The sequence below is a fragment of the Aythya ferina genome (assembly GCF_964211825.1).
Source record: "Aythya ferina genome assembly, chromosome: 17".
NCBI lineage: Eukaryota > Metazoa > Chordata > Aves > Anseriformes > Anatidae > Aythya > Aythya ferina.
The window spans coordinates 13,236,729-13,253,747 of NC_140316.1; the positions used below are offsets into that span (position 1 = coordinate 13,236,729).

Genomic DNA, 17,019 nt, shown 5'->3' on the forward strand with positions numbered 1-17,019 from the left:
ATTCCTGCGTGATATTTTTAGTTGTTTCGTGCGCTATTATTTCTAAATAACAGTATTGATTTTTCTGCCTCTTTCTCATCAAACTTCTGTATGCTTTAGTTGCAAGTCTTCTATTTTCTGTCTTGAACTTCTTGCTAGTCTTTGGCTGTTCACACAGCATTGTTATTATACAGCTGCCCACAAGCACAAGTTTGTGAACAAAGGCCTGGGGTTGGGCAAGACACAGCGCTGGCACAGCAACATACAAGTGCTGAAACTTACTGTAAAGTTGTGGAAGTTCTGGGTTGTTGGCTTTCATTAGTCTCTTTTAAAGCACTCAAGTATTTCTTGGAGGGCAAATTATAAAGAACTGCAGATACTTTGAAGAAAAATAAATCAAACCCAACAAGAGTAATGGTCTGATTTGGGATTTCCAAATGTCACAGAACCCCTTTCCAAAAAATGGTGACAGGACATTTTCGAAGAGGCAGACATCACACCCACAGAACCTTCCCACAGGATCACGGTAGTAGTGACTTTTCAAAGACACTTCACTGTAGCTGCCCAGTAAGATCCTGAAAGTTACCAAAAAACTAACGGGGCCGCCTGGTATAGAAGCTCAGGAGATCAAAGCTGCCCCCAGTTTCCCAAGCAGAAGGACCTGACATGAAGAAGCACTGCTGAGCAGTTGCAATTCTAATAAAATGTGCGTGGCTTTGGGTTGCTCAGGTCCTGTGGGAACAAGATGCCAGCTCTCCTTATATCAGGAAAAAGAGCATTTCCCTTCCAGACATCACTGGAAATAAATAAATTGTCTTTTCCATTCCAGTTAGCTGTGCTAGCACCCTTCATGGCAACAACACGCCTCTCCTTTGAGCAGCTGCAGCACACGTATCCAGTGTGTATTGCTGGTTCTTACTTACAGCCACTCTAAAAACCTTCCTGTGCTGAGCTCCTCTATTGAACTTAGCCACAGTTCAACTCTGGCCGCCAGTCCTTTTTCTGAAGGACTCCTACAGCTCATCCCATCCCGTTTCACTGTGCAAAAGAAGCTGGTGAGCCCCTTCCTGCTTCTGCCATCCCAACTTTTTCCTGGTCCAGTCCTTATACTCTTTATTTACTTATTTATTTTTAAGATACTTCACATTCTTGCCTTGGGAACACCTATTCAAAGCCAGGCTGAGCTCTACTCTGGCCTTTATGGCCTTTCCCTCTACTTCTGCCCTCTGCTGCAGTCCCTCTGTTCAAATTCTTCTGAATTTCAGCTTCTGTCTTCATCTGCCTTCCACCAGGAATTCATTCTTCTACTAAAGATTCATTCTCTTCATTACAATCACTGCAGGAAACCAACCTCTCCCACCACCGCGTTGCAGTGTGGAGACTAACAGCCCCCGTACCCCTGCGAAGCACGGGAGCACTCTGTTCCCGACACAACACTGGCAGAGAGAGGCTTGAGGGGAGGACACCCTTCCTCTCACTGAGCCAGAGATGCCTTTCGAAACAACACGTATTTGTCTCGGACTAACGCACTGTCACTGCAAGCAAAGGGATTTGGGGCAAAAGCCCACTTGGAGCCAGCTCTGTGCCCTCTTGTAGAGGTGAACACAATGAGCTGACGTTCAACACACACCATTTTAAGATTTTTTAGTGAAGAAGCATCACAGCTTCCCGCTGTGTGTTTTGCCAGCCCAAATCTCCACAAACGCTTGACCTGGCACCTGTGCTTGCAGTCTACCAGCACTGTCACAGTGCAGTGCCTCCAAAATAGCCAGCCACAAAAAGCCCCATCTAAATTTGTACACACACTGGTCCGTATTTACATCAAAATGCTGTGATTGCCTTACACGGTTTATGTAATAGCCTAGTAAAAGACTGGCACTTCCTTCAGATGCTGCTGCTTTATGGAACTGCAAAGCATATGACAGCTAGGTGTCAAGCTTATTAATCAAGGGCATAATTTTCACTCCTCAAGAGGCTGCACAGAAACCTCCTCCAGATGTAATGCTCTGCTGCAGCCAGGTGAACATCCCCATTCAGACTAATGCCCCTGCCCAGACTCTTGTTAGCCCCATGAAATTTTTGCATTCTATGGAGTCATTGCAGAAGAAAATCCTGAGAAGCACAGAAGATGATGTTTCATAGTAAACTCCTCCACAGCTTTCTCAGTTCAGCTGTGGACAGTAAAACCATCCTTGTCCCATTATTCTCCAGCCCTGGTATCCATTCCAGGAGGTTAGCAGGAGTGTACTGGTACAAAGGAACTGCCCTGTAGAGGTCAATATGCTTGTGTGCACGAGGGAGTTTGTTTATAAAGGTTCACAGGAAGACAAAAGATACAGAATGGGCATGGCTGTTGGAAGTAGGGAAAAACAGATGAGTAAACATCACTAAAAATCACCAACATTTGAAAGTCTCGTTTTTTCATGTTTGCCTCCCAACAATTCTGGCATGGAGATCCCATCAGTTCTTGTTTCTCAGAAAGGAAAAGCGGGGGAGAGAGAGAAACGGGCAGACCACGGTCACAGAGTTAAGAAGAGAATCAAGTATCCTTACCCTTGTTCTGTCCTCAATTTCATAGATGCGAAGCTGCATGGGAACATTAAAGCTATGCAGGATATTTCCACCAAACACCAGAGAATCTACTGGAGTATAAACCGCATGTATCCACCCTAGAGAGGGAAAGCAAAGAACTGAGAATGCCTTGCACTATGTAGCATCACAGAGCAATTTACAATCACATTTTAACAACCCCATAAACCCCGTTCTGAGGGGGGAAGAGAAGTTAAGTAGCGAAAGGTTAAATAGTATGCTCATAGCCACTCTAAGACTAATAATAGCAGAAGGCATCTTATGATGCACAGTCTCACAACCCTCTGTGTGTTGAGTTCTTCTATTTATCCACAGAACGGTTTCAGTGTTTACTGAGAACACGCAAGCTTGTGACTCAACCACATCCATGACTAAGAAGCAAACTCAGCCTGCTCAGTACACTTGGCGCTCAGATGATCTCCTGGCACCTCCACTAGGGCTGCAAATCATGTTGGTGGTGCTGGTGGGCTCAGGCTGTGCAACTGGACTGAGTCACATCAAATTTCTTCCATGCCAGCTCTGGCGCACACGTCTCCAGGTGTCAACAATTTCAGGTTATTGCCAGCCCTCCTTCAGGGGTGAAAGTTTTATGTTCTATTATCAACTTCCTGAAGCAGCAATTGGAAATCTTCCTCACTGCCAGCCCCAAGTTAAAGGACTTAACATTTCTAGTACCTGAGCTGACTGTTCTGACCCTACCCTGGAAGGGCCTGAATTCATTTCACGGGCTCCAAAGTGAGGGAAGAACTTTCTGCCATAACAGAAATCCAGATGTAGCAATTCAGGCAGCCACACACAGCTCATCTGCTTCTGCATTGTTTGCTTGGTGTGCCAGCAGCCAAAGGCCTGGCTATGCAAGACTGGAGCCTCTGATCTCTGTGGTGAAAGGATTGATCCTGCTAATGATCTGGGCCCCATGGAGACCTGAGGCTTTTTTTTTCCTGATTTTTAATGAAAAGTATTACAGTTTATAAACCAGCAGATAAAAGCAACATCAGGGACAGTCAATTTTCTCCTAACTGGGCAGTACTTTCCATTAAAGCTCTGGTGGCTTTCCTTCACTTCAAGATCATTGAGGGAGCAGGAAAATGCTGCTCAGCCTAAAGGGCTTTCCAGCAAGCAGCCACGGGAGCCTTTTGCAGCAATCCCTAGACCCTGAAGGCCTGCAGAGGCACACCTGAGAAGTCCTCGAGCCCCAGCAGATGGCAGAACTGCAGCTTTCATTTAAGGGCGTATTAGTAGGAGAGTCAGGAAGGAAAAGAAATCAACATGAGAATTTTTTCCCTGGAAACATCACTCTGGATACATTTTTTCCTGAATGTTAACATCACAGAAAGGTTGAGGTTGGCTGAGACCTCTGGGGGTCACCTGCTCCAACCCCCCTGTGTGAGCCAGGACACCGAGAGCTGTGTGCCCAGGACCACGTCCAGGCAGCTTTGGAGTATCTCCAAGGATGGAGCCTCCAGAACCCCTCTGGGCAGCCTGTCCCAGTGCTCCGTCAGTTCACAACTCTGACTCCACGTGGTAAATGGGATGCAGAGAAAAATGCAGGTGGCTCGTGGCTCTGGCAGCTCTAGGTATTGCATCTTTCCTGCTCCTGTTAGTGTAATTTCAGCTACAAACCACTTACTATCATCCAGCACGTTTATTACTTCCAAATCAAGAACGACCAACTAGAAAGGATTTTTTTTCCCTGTAAGGGTAGTACAGCAACCATGCATGTCAATAACATGAAAACACTTCAGTTAGAGCAGTTCATCACCTCACATGAAATACATCAATCAGCCTGTACTAAGGACAAACTACTGCAAAATAAATGATACTCCTGATCCTAGTCTTCGGGAAGGAAAAAAAGATGCAAGGTGAAGGAATTTGGGGCTACTGCTTCCACGAGGTATCAAAGACTTCTGCAGTTTAGGGGTTGCTGGGTCCCCAAAGCTGATTTATTGGATAGGTGATACAACTCAGGGTCAATTTGTGTGATAATTCAGCTTCATTGCCAGTTCCAGGGGTGAACAAGCTGAAGCTCCAACAAGTGCAATGACTTATGCATGGCCACAGGGCTGAGCGGTGGCAGAAGACAGGCCACAAGCAGCCAGCTAGCAGCAGGACACTGAGGAGCCCTCGCCACTTGTTTACACCACACACCTCCCAGCATAAATCACTCAATGTAAACACAGACTGACAGATGCAACGAGGTATTTTAATGGAATCATCAACATCGTTCTAAATACAACCTGTTACCAGAGACTCACAGCTCGAGTAAGAAGAGTAACTGAGCCCTCTAGACACATAGGAAAGGTAGAAAGGTAAAATCCTTCATTTTAAGAAGAAATAAAATGAAACGCCATCAGTGCTATTGTTCTTCAAGTGTCTGTTTTTAATATAACCCCACAGCAGCTTCTTCCTACAAATTTTATTTCCTCAGTGAAAATTTCACACTGGAGTGCAATCAATTTCATTTTTTTTCTTTGCTCTTTGGGTTTCAGTCTCATCACACCTTCCCTGACCTCTCAACTCTGTCCCCATTAAATGTCAACGTTAACAGCCTCTAGACTTCCTCAGTAGCAGTCCCAATATAATTGAGAGAAGCTAGAAAAGACCAATAAATGCCTGTAGCCAATGCTCAAAAAAAGCAAAAACAAGTGTCCCAGACCTGACAAAAACTCAACAGAAAGCTTAATGAGCATAAATGTAGTTTCAATGTTGTCCTTACAGAAAAGCTAGAAGAGGTGCAAACTGAAGTCTTCCCTAAAATATGTGAGAAAACCTCTGGTTCTGCAGATCATGCACTGAATTTCCTACTTATGTTTCTAAACCAGGTAGCTACTCATTTAACAAACAATTAGTACCTTCAACTCACAGATGCCAACTCCTAACTTCTGAACTAACTAAGCATTAGGACCTTCAAGACACACGTATCTCTAGTAACTAGACTGAAAATACTGTTTTATTTTTATGACACAGTTCTCGGTATTTTTTACAATACAGTTCTCAATAATAAAGCACTGAAATCCACCAAAAAGCCACCAGGAAAAAAAAGTTAAAATAAACCAGTGACCAAGCAACACACAGACTGCCTTTTACCGTAAAGCCCTTGGAAGTCAAGTTCCCTACTCCTACCTAAAGCAGAGAGTAAGACAATTTCCACGCGTGGCTCAGGGATGAGAAAGGACAATGCCGTGGGTACTGTCCCTTCGTGGAGAAACAATGTGGAAGCATGGAGCTAGGGACACAAGCCCCAAGCCCCAGGAACACCCTAACATCTCCAGCAGTTCATTTGCTCCCAGAGGGAGGATCCAGCCCACAGCCCCTCTACCAGTGAGAGGATGCAGGCCTGACAGAGGAGTCACCTGCTGGCAACACAGATCTTGGCCACCCAGCTGCTGAGCATTCTTCAGTCACACTGCGTCCCAAAATAGTCTCAACTCGCCTGAGGAACACTGAATATTGAGACTGCAAAGAAATGAACACAAAGAGGTGTGTGCCAGGGACGCGGGACACTATGTGCAAGATTAGACAAAAAAAAGAGAGAGAAGTGACAAGGTAGGAAAAAACAGAAAGATTGGCACAGAAGCTACAAGGGAAAAGAAAATCTCCTGTTCTAATATTAACAAGTCTGTGTACAGAGACAAACTGAAGACACCAGTACCAGAAGTAGGAGGAAAGAGACGAGCAGGAAACACTTCCCATGAGCATTGTATATTGTGAAAACGAGCTCTGAGAGCAGATAAACTTGGATGGCACATGCCATTAATTTCCACAGCTTCGATGCAAGCACGACTCAGAAATAAACTGTGAGGAGGATGAACGCTCACTGTGACCACTTGCTAACAAATACACCCACGTTGGAAGCTTCCCAATTATGGAGGCTTGTAAAGAGGAAGAGAGACCTCCAGAGGTGTGTGTAATCCGTAAAACAACAATGAAGGCCAAGGGGACTGCTTTGATATCATCCACATCAACACACCCTGCGTGTCTGACTTCAGCTACGCTGGTATTTTGCTGGACAGACTGACAGGTCTGTTGACATGTATATGGTCACATCACCGTGTCTATGGTCACATCTGCTCACCTGTGTCTGCATCTTTCAGCTCTCACAGCAAAATTTTTTCCACGCAGCCTCCAACAGAGACACCTCTGAAGGGAGTCATCAATTCTCTCCTCCGCAGCTGCTTTCTACTGTCTACATCAACTCAGGTACTGCTGCACAACCCTGCATGTTCCATGGGTTAGCGCGAGACACAAGATAACATCTCTCCCCTTGGCAGCATTCCCAAACCCAGAAACCTCTCTCAGTCTCTGTTCCTCTCTCTCAAAAAAGAAAAAAAGAAAAAAGAAAAAAAAAAAGGAAAAGGAATGCAACACAGAATACAATACCACAAATTTAATTTCATCCTTAACGCTAAAAAAGCACTGGAGCGATATCGGAAGAAAGGGTTTAAGGGCAGGAAAAAAATGCTAAAGTCAGAGGAATAAGATATTGTTAATTTTTGGTTGAAAGACACACAAAAAAAAGCAGCACCTGCTGAACATTATCTAAAGCTACTGCTAGATTGCACAGATGTGACACCTACTGTGTGGCCTCAGGGATGAGTCAATAAAGAGAAACCTTCCTCAGAGGTGACTGGTTTCAAACCAGCCTGTTGATACCAGTTCCATTTGATCCCTGTTTGGTGAGGCCGAACCCCAGCTGCAGCAGACGCCGCTGAACCAGCACCCGTTGTCTAAGAAAGAGGCTAACGAGCAACTGAACATGGAACCAGCCACTGTGATCTTTCTTGTTGCAGCTCTTGATGATTAATGAGCATTTCTTCCTTCCCAAAACACCCCTAGCTTATGAAGTAAAACCAGCATTGGGCAGGAATCTTATTCAGGAGACTCAGAAATGCCCTCAGCTGGTTTACAGTTAGAAATTATTCCACTGCTCCTAAGGTACACTCGAATATTTAGATGTTATCATCTCTAGCAAATCAAGGAGGTAAAATTAACAGTAAAAAAGCTTTTCTTAAGAGTTAAAAGAAAGATACTATCTCATTATCTTCTGAATTTTATAAAACAAGTATTATTAAACATTACAAACTTGTTAGAAGATTTCAGGGCCCTGTAAATTCCTGCTATATCTTCAAGAATGGAATCGTCCTTCCGAGAATAATAAAGCAGAACATGAATTTATCAAGAAAGCTACAGGGCAAACGGACCACAAACACCAAGCCAAAACCATGGTGCATCCATTTCCAGTAGTAACTGAACAGGTATTTTGCTCTGTGATATACATACATACATATTTTCCTGTGATTCTACAGCAACTTTGTCTGGAAAAGCAAAAAATATGTAAACAAATTTTAAAAAATAATAATCAAAAGTGACAAAAGACATGTCCTTACGGGGAAGGATGCCAAGAAACCAGATATAATTTCTCAGACCTCAAAAGAATAATGATTGGGTCACAGTAGTACCCATAACCAAGTATATCAAGGAAACATCATCCTTACATTTTTAGAGTAAAAAATTAATGATTTTAGTCCCCAGTAATACAAGTAATCCAGCAATTCTCAATCTTACATAATTTGATAAGAATCAGGTAGAGCACTGCAGAGGAACAGAACTAAAATCCAACATTATGCTGTCACCTTCCATCTGAAAGTAGCCACTTGAGGCAAAAACTCTCTCTGATGCTCTCCGCTGATCTCCATCGCTTGGTCCCTAAAGGTTCCAGGCACGGAGCTTCCATTAATGTCAGTGGAAGCTCCTGAAATGGAAAAAGCGAACAGCAACCGAAAATAGCCAGGCAGCTATGCAGCCCTAGCACGACTCCCTGCAAAAAAATTTACCAGTCAGATTTTAATAGCCTGTCATTCTCCTTGATAGAAGGCCTCTGTGCTACCTTCTGGCCCCATTACACAATAATTCATCAAATACTGACTGGCACGGCGGAGGTGACCTAGGACCACACGCTCGTAACAGGCAGAATCTTATTGATAACCACAGATACAGTATTTGAAACGCTCTGAGTGCTTGCTAACCACAGCATAGAGTCTAGCACAGTACAGCCCTTTCCAGCTACTTTCCTTCCTCCAAAAAGCGTTCATCCAAGAGAAGTCATTATTTCTGTATTTGACTGAGAACCAGAACTTTGGAGCACTCTAATGTTACCACAATAATCATCACAGAACAATGAGAATATTTGGTTAGACCGTGGCTCATTTTTCATCTCTCAAGAAATTGAGAGATTATAACGGCATCTTTCCACGCACAAGGCCCCACAGCGTGTTATAGTAAAGAACATACAAAATAAAACAAAAACTGCTTACTCGGTGGGGGACGGCTAACTGCAGGGTGAGACACAGCTCTCCTAAGTGTGCAGCAACACTAGGGAGAAGTTTGGAGAGGAGGCAGAAAGGAACACCGTTCCCAGCTGACAGCAAGTGACCTCACCTGGATTTTGATCACGGGAAAGCCTAAAAGCTTAAAAGCTCAAAAGTTGCCTACAAGATCTAGTGGCAGTACATTGGTCGAGTCTTGGAAATCAAAAATGCACGGTGGCTTCTGTGCATTTCTTTATGGACCATATTGGCCTATTACTTGAACTGCTCCTGTGAGATTTAAAGAACAGCCAAAGCACTCAGAATGGCCTGGCTACTTGACGATTCCCCCCAGAGACAGCTCTCCCAACTACCAGTTCACTCACACTATATCACATCCCTCCCTGTACTCACATTAACGCTGCAGATTTGGAAAGCCTGCAGTAAAAGACACCCAAAGCAAGCTTACCCATGGTCAAGCTGACAGCAGTGTTGGTAACAACCCAAAACCAGCTGAGTTCACCTTTTCCAGGCACAATTACACACTTACTTCACAATATTAGCAACAGAGACAAACACTGCAAGACAGATTTCCCTCAAGAGACTACAAGCTGGCCTGCTTTCACAGGCCCTGATTTTGCATGCGCAAACACTCTTGAATTTCAGGTACAAGCGCCTACACCAAGCATAAACACACACACACACACGAAAAGGTCACTTTTTTGGAAGAGAGGTATCAGAGGAAATTGAGAAAAAAGCAAACAAGCTTAGCATATTCCCAGCTACTGCAAGATCTTGTTTGTAGAGGACAACAGGGAAGGAGGAGAGAGACAATATCCCTGTCAGACCCCCAGCACTTACAATCAAAACGACACAGTCAGCAAGACTAGAAGACTCAAAAGAGCACCTGGATTGAAAAAAGGATCAATTTTTCATTTTGTGTATGCTTAATTTTGAGCTTAGCTTTAGGAAGCAATAGTGAAGTTTAGAAGTACACAAGAGGAATGAATGTGATGTTCAGAGAACCAAGATGGGAAGGGAATTCCATGCATAAAGCAACAGTTCGGGGAAAAAAAATATATATATAAAAGAAGCACAAGGATAGAAGTGAGAGATGGTTGAGATGGTTTACAAAGCATGAAGAATGGAGTGGCAGGTGAAGGGCACGAAGGGGAGAGAGAACAGGTTCCAGTGAAGTTATGCAGTGATGTAAAACGAGGAAAATATTTACACTCAAAGCAAAAAGACGGGCACTAAAGATAGTCAAAAACCAGATAGCACATTTTCATTGACTTAGTGAGCAGTACATTGCAAGCAGGCTGCAGGGGAACAATCAGGAGGTAATTGAAGAAGTGGCTGCATGCAAGCCAGAGACAAGAGCCTACAGAAATCCTGAGTGGAAGAAATCTGGAGGGACACTGCTCAGTCCATCCCTGCCACAGTGATGCCAAACACCTGAACATTTTCTCCATAACCAACACCACAATGGACTCCAAATGCTCCCACTCTGCACATCCTCAGTGCAAACCCCCACTGAACACACACACACTGTACAGAAGAACGCTAACAGCACAAACAATGCTGGACAAGCTCTAGATTTGATTGTGATTGATAAAATGTTGTGTCCCTGCTGAGACAATAGCTGCACACAGAGATTATGGTTTCCTCTTCAAGACCCTCACAGCTTACACAGGAAAAGAGAAAAATTCGCTCTACAAAGAGCTTCCCTTCTGTCTGGCAGGTAGGTCTGGTATGCAGCGTCCGCTACATCACAGCGAGATGTGTTACCTCGACCAAATTTCACCCACGTTAACACACAACCATATGAAAGGTTAAATTGTTTCTGATAAACACACACAGTGCCAACACCCAAGGGCCACAGCATTCTTCACTAATATCTTGTCCTTATGCACAAAGACATCTCCCCTCCTGGAGATAAACAACTGGATTTCTACAGGAAAAAAAAATTAAAATCATTCACTGTCTCAAGTAGTTACTGTAGCTTCCTCCCCCCTCTTGAGCCTTCAGCTGCTCTCACACCTTGAGCCATAAACCCCAACAAGTCATGAAGGGGTGACAACTGACAATTAAATTCTGACATCGGTTTAGATTGTACTAATGGAAAAGGCTGGGTTCCTAGTTAAATTATCACTTTACTGCAGACTTTACCAGTTTATCATCCTTAACTCACCAGTGGGAACTGGTAAAGTGGGAAGTGAGAGCTGGTAACAGTGCACCACTTGCTTGGAGAAGTCCTATGGGGCCATGAGGAGTGCAGCTTGGGTCCTACACAGGGCACTGGATACAGCATCCCTCTGAATCTCAGCTCACTTCCTCCACCCCATACTTAGGAAGGACTCCTAAAGCACTGCCAGATGCACTTTGACCCAGGACGACTCACTACGCTGATAATACCTGGCTCATTTTCTCCTTGATACCACAGCTGTGATTTGTGCCTTTTGGTGCTTTCCAGGGTTAGAAGCACAGGTAGAAATTAACTGGTTTAAACTTAATCCTGAAAAGATGAAGGCGGTGATGCAGAGGGAAATACCCTGAGGCCCTGGTGAGCACTATAATTATGCCTTCTGTAAGAATAACTCCCATTCTTGTGCAAGTGCTTTGTAGTTTCAGGGATTTACTGGATCTACTGCTGATCCTAGATTCTCAAAGAAACCTTCCATCTCCCACCAGCCTATGATCTTACTCCCCCATGTGTCTTGTTACAGTCTTCTCTACCGACTTCATCCTTTACCCTGTGATGATATAATAGCATCGCTAGGACCACCCCCAAAAAGGACTTGAAAATGAGGGCACAGCGGGAGATTTGATGCAAAAAGGCCCGTCACCGACACGTTCTCCATTCGCAGTCCAACTGAGCACTAGCTGAATCACTCCACACACTTTCTGAGGCCGGACCTGTCATTAGGAGGTATTTGCCTTGCGGCCGAGTTGAGGCTGGTTCAGAGGTTATCAGGCTCAGCTGGAAGTGGGGGACACGCTGCTTTTACAGGCACCCATCACCAGAAGCTGAGCACTACCAGCGGTTACTGAGTGCATACAAAACACATTCAAACATTAACTAGTGCGATACTCTCACAAACCAGAGGGAAGAGGTCACAGGAACTGACCTGTTTTACAAGGCTATGCTCAATTTGCTGACCTGGAACAGCTTTTAACTAGGCATTTCCACGCTCTTAAAACAAACGGGGAAATATTATCCTTTCACATAAGTAAGAGATTTGTGGAAAAGGTTTCTGACAAAATACACCAGAACAAAACCGTGGAATCCGTGAGGTGCTTAAGGAGAAATTATTCATGTATGCCTTTCAAACGTGGCACGGAGCCTAAAATGGCTGAGGTATTGGCATTTCTGTTCTTTGGGCTTTCCTAGGAAAACAGAAACTACAGTCAAAAAACACAGTTGGAAACACTTCGCTCCAGCCACCATGTTACAGTTGTGTCCCGTTCAGGCTCCCACAACTTGCTGGGTTCCAACTGCTGAGCATGACTGAACTAACAGACAGAAAGTCTTATTCGTAGGAGGCTGCTCACAAGGGAACGAAGATAAATACAAAGATGCAGTAACGGGATCTAAGCAAACAGCACAGGCACACTCAAACACCTAGTTCAAACAGTAACAGCACATTCTGACCTGCTTCAAGGGAAGACCTAATTCCTTTAATGGATTAACTCCTACACCCTCCAAGTCATTCTGCCTGTCACATCCCAGGCAGATTCTTGCCAAATGCTTACCAAACATGCAAATTTGTGGCCTTTGGTTGATGCTAATAATGCTCCTTAGTTAGCAGGAACATTATCAGTGTCTTCTCGTGACCTGCATTCTGTCTCCAAAATTTAAAAAATATATATAATAATCTTATCCCCACAGAGTAATTCTAGAAGCTGAAGAACTACCAACCAGTCCTTCTGTCATGTAAAAAGGCTATCCATATTTTTTTCCCTGGGAAAATCCGCTAGACAGAGGCAATGTATTATACCATTATAAAGAAACTTGCAGTCCCGTAATACTCAAAGAGAGCAAAGCCTGATATCATTGGAAATGAAGAGCGTTACAGATTGCACCATCCTTAATCCATTTTAGGCAGCAGAATAAAGGCCTAAAGCCACCAGCCTTCAAAGCAGCAACTATTTGGTTGCTTTGCAAGAAGAGGCTGAATCATGCAATGCAGCCACTGAGGTGGGCAGCAGCGTACAAACAAAGCACGTCTGAGCTCCTGGAAGATGCCTGGACTCAGCACGACCTCCATCAGACAGAAGTCTTGAAGAGTTGCAACAATAAAATAAAAGTAGTTTCACCACAAAGCAAGCCTGAGGGAGCACAGCATCTGCTCTTCCAAGTACTGGAATCTCCACCAGGTTCCATCAAGGACTCAATCCACCTCAGACCACAGACAGAGGCAAAGAAGTAGGTTCCTGAACCGCAGGTGAAACTTGCCAGAAGAGTGCCAGAGGCTTGACATCTCTGGTCACTGAATACATTTAACACCAGTTTTATCTCAGAATAAGAAAAACAGAAAAGTACCTGTCCAAGAAGACAAATAACAGTAACAAAAGACCCCGATGAGAAGAGGTGGACTGACAGCCCCAGGGACCCAAGTCTCCTCTCTCCTTTTCCCTAGCACAGCCCAAGTGATCACTGCATACACTTCCTCAGTCTGAATGGGACAATTGCTCGGAAATCAAGCGCATTCAGCTCCTTGCCTTTCCTTTGCCCAGGAAATACAGAGGTCAGCATGGGGTTCAGATGTGAAGAATTGTTTTACAGACAACTTTAGTCAAGCACAATTCCAGTGATTCCAAAACCAGTTAACAAACAATACCTGAAGGAATGAAGAACGTATAGCCTTGTTTCAGCTCAATTCTTTGGCATCTTTCCACCCTGTCTCCCAGAAAGATATCACTTTGCTTTCCTGAGAGCACCCATTCTTCATAAAGTTCTAGATTCTGCAGAGTAGGCGGAATCAGCCAGAAGATCTAAAAATAAAGCAACGATTTAACTATTACCAACAATCAACAAAAACACGCAACTGAAAAATTCCGAGGAGTTTATCGTGTGTTAGAGGAAGGAATGCATAGCACCCAGCCTGCTTTCTGCATAAAACACGTGATTTCCAGGTACTGTACACAGAAATCCAGAGCAGACAGCAGCAGCAATTAGTACAGGGGCTGGAAACGTCAAGGTAACTGTCAGTTGTCATCTCTCTTCCGTGAAGCATCTTATTCAAAAGCTGCCTGCACAGTTTACGTTCAGTTCAGAACAATGTGTTGGCATAGCACAACTTCACTGGATGCAGATGACCAGTGCCAGTACCACAAAGATGTTCAATCCGCTGTATTTACTTCACTGCCCACCATATGCTGTCTACACTAGAATGAGGAAAAAGCAACCTAAAATAGCAAAGATGTGAACGTAGCCACACACACTGTATATTCTATCATTTCTGTATTCTGCAATATTTCAGGCTGGGTGTGCACACTAAAGGAACACAGAATCTCTAATAGGAAACTGAAAAGCTCTAGCTACAGAAGGAGACTTATGAGGGCACTCTGACCCAACAAGGGTACACACAGCCATGTACTCACTGCAAGACGCTTCTAAACCATGCAGCAATAACAAGCATAAAACCACCAAGGAATAACACATTAGATATTTCAAATAAAGCACTTGCTTGTTTCATAAAGGTGAATGGTGTCCTTCTAGTTCAGCACACTCCATGTACATCAACAAAGGTAAATGAAATAGACTGCTAACTGACTAGCCAAAAAAAAAAAAAAAAAGTGAAAAATGAAATAAAGCAACCCCATCCCTCCACAACAGGCACAGAGGATTAACAATAAATTTCAGACAAGGTTCACCTACCTTCCCCCCACGGAAAACGTGATACCACACTGAAGTGCCACCAAAATCAATATGAAAATCAGTGAAGCATCCTTTCACACTCATCAAACAGTACCTGAAAACAGAGCAAAGGACAAAAATGAATCAGTCTGAAACAGTATTTTTCATGCCTTAATTTGCAGAGGTAACATGTGTGATACTGTTTCCATCCACTCAAGTTTTTGCATTTATAGTACAGTGCTTTTTTTGTCTCAAAGTAACTATAATTAGGTTTCTGCTGAAAAACGTGCATCTTGAAGTTTGAGTCTGCTGCTCATACAACTAGAAAGAAAGCTTTCAGAGTTAAGGAATGGAAAAATAATAAAAGTTATGTTGTGCAGAAATATTTCTGATGCCACTGCCTATCCCTGGGGTGATCTCTTTAATGCTCTCCTTCGCACTGAGACACAACCTTCAGCAAAAGTCGTACACAAATAGCTTCAAAGAGCAAAGTTTTGAAAAATCTAATTTGCTTATAAATCCTCCCACACGTTTAATTACCTACTTGCCACTAATGCCATTTCCGCAAGGACCTGGGGACAGAAACCTCATTTGGCAGATTAACTCCTTTTTGTTCACATTTCTAGGCATTTCTGCATCAAAAGGCATAAAGGAACCAGCTGGCAGCAGTGCTGAGTATTATCAAATCCTCTATTTTTTTATGCCGTCTTGATTCAGGTTTTCAGAGCGGTTTAAAGTCGACATCACTGGCAAGATACACACGAGCGCTCATCTCGCTGCACGAATCTCAAGCCTCCAGCCACCATCTGTAACTAATGGCCGAAACACAGCCGCCCTTCTCACTATAGGCACCTTTGCAAACGCAGGAAACACACACCACTTAACCCACTAACCTCTTTTCCTTGTTCCGGTCTCCGTTTCATGGCTTTTTTTTTATTATTATTGTTATTATTATTAGGTTGTTGGTTTTTGTTTTTCTTTTTTTTGGTTACGGAAACAGTACCAGAAGGGGAGTTGGAGGAAAAAAATAAAAAGGAGAAAGAAAACAGGTTTCGTTTAACTGTGTCTTTTTCTCATCACAGTCAGGTAGGGAGAATCTCGGCAGTATGCAGGCGGCGTGCAGAAGTCCCTCTAGATGATAGGCTGGAAAGGACCTTACCATGTGTCTGCGGGAGGCTGGCAAATCAGCGCGGCGGTGGGCACATAAGAGCCCGCTGCTAAGCAACCACATCCCGAGCCCAGCTGACGGACCCGTGCGCAATGCTGTCATGAAGACGGTCGATTTGCGGGCTTCGAAAGGTCCTGCGCCTCCGTCTCGCAATTAAAGCCTCTCCTGGCGCAATTACGCCGCTCGCCCCTCGCCCGCTCTGGAATCCGTCCTCCTGCAGGAGCAGGAAGAGAGCTTTTTCCGCCCCTGGGGTATTTCAGATGCTTCAAAAATCACAGCCAGCCAAGAAGCTGTCTAGACTCTCAATATGCTCCATTTCAAAATATGAGTCCTTCCCTCCCAAATACATTTTTTTTTTTATTATTTATTTCTCCTTTTATGTTTTTTTCCTCTACCAAGATGTTGTTGATTACAAGTCAGACAGAAATTAAAAACAATAAAAGGAGCCCGGAAAGGAAGTTGCCTTTCTTCGAGCCAAGCTGCAAAAAGTCACAGGTTGAATAATTGCTAATAAAACAAAAAACAACATGGAAATTCGCAGTCTGCGGGCAGCGCTGAAAACCACTGCTTTTCAGTAAAAATTAAAATCCTGATGGAATCAATTATTGTCAGTTTGCAAAAGGTCAGATGTAAAATCCATCACATTAACAACAATTTTCTAAGCCTGGGCTACCTACCTACAATTGCCCGCTGACACGAGGCGTTCTAAAAGGCGAAAATGGCCTTGCACCAGCCAGATTTTAGTCCTCAACAGCCAATAAAAGGAAGCTGAAGCTGTTGATCTGTTTGTACTCAAAGAGAAAATAGTGGGATTTATCCTACCATCAAATCAAAGCGTTTAAAAATTAGTTTTCTGAGAAAACACCATGGCAGAGAGAACGGTGAACACGCAACTTTTTGTTGTTGTTATTTTCTTGAAACTCCTCTAAGTGCAATTTCCACCCCAATAAAGGTGGGCTCAGTGTAAGAGCCACACATGGTGGTTAACAAAAACCTACAAAGCATTTGGAAAGCAAACAGTTTTCCTTTCCATCCGCAAACGAGCCATTCCACGTTTAATTTCTGCTGTTCATCGAACAGGGCTGCTTTTGTCCAGCCCCAAGGAGCTAACGAAGGGC

General features: G+C 43.8%; 1 protein-coding gene across 18 annotated transcripts in view; it reads right to left on the minus strand.

The window, feature by feature from the left end:
• Positions 1-17,019, minus strand: part of KDM2B (lysine demethylase 2B) — a 101,541-nt gene that overhangs the window by 56,280 nt on the left and 28,242 nt on the right. For 13 of the 18 annotated variants that reach the window (XM_084491445.1, XM_084491447.1, XM_084491438.1 and 10 more), the window contains 3 exons: positions 14,755-14,848; positions 13,715-13,868; positions 2,533-2,648 (listed from right to left, as the gene is read on the minus strand). In XM_084491445.1, coding sequence (XP_084347571.1) covers positions 2,533-2,648; positions 13,715-13,868; positions 14,755-14,848 — 364 coding nt within the window. The other 5 variants (XM_084491442.1, XM_084491440.1, XM_084491441.1 and 2 more) reach the window with 5 other exon arrangements.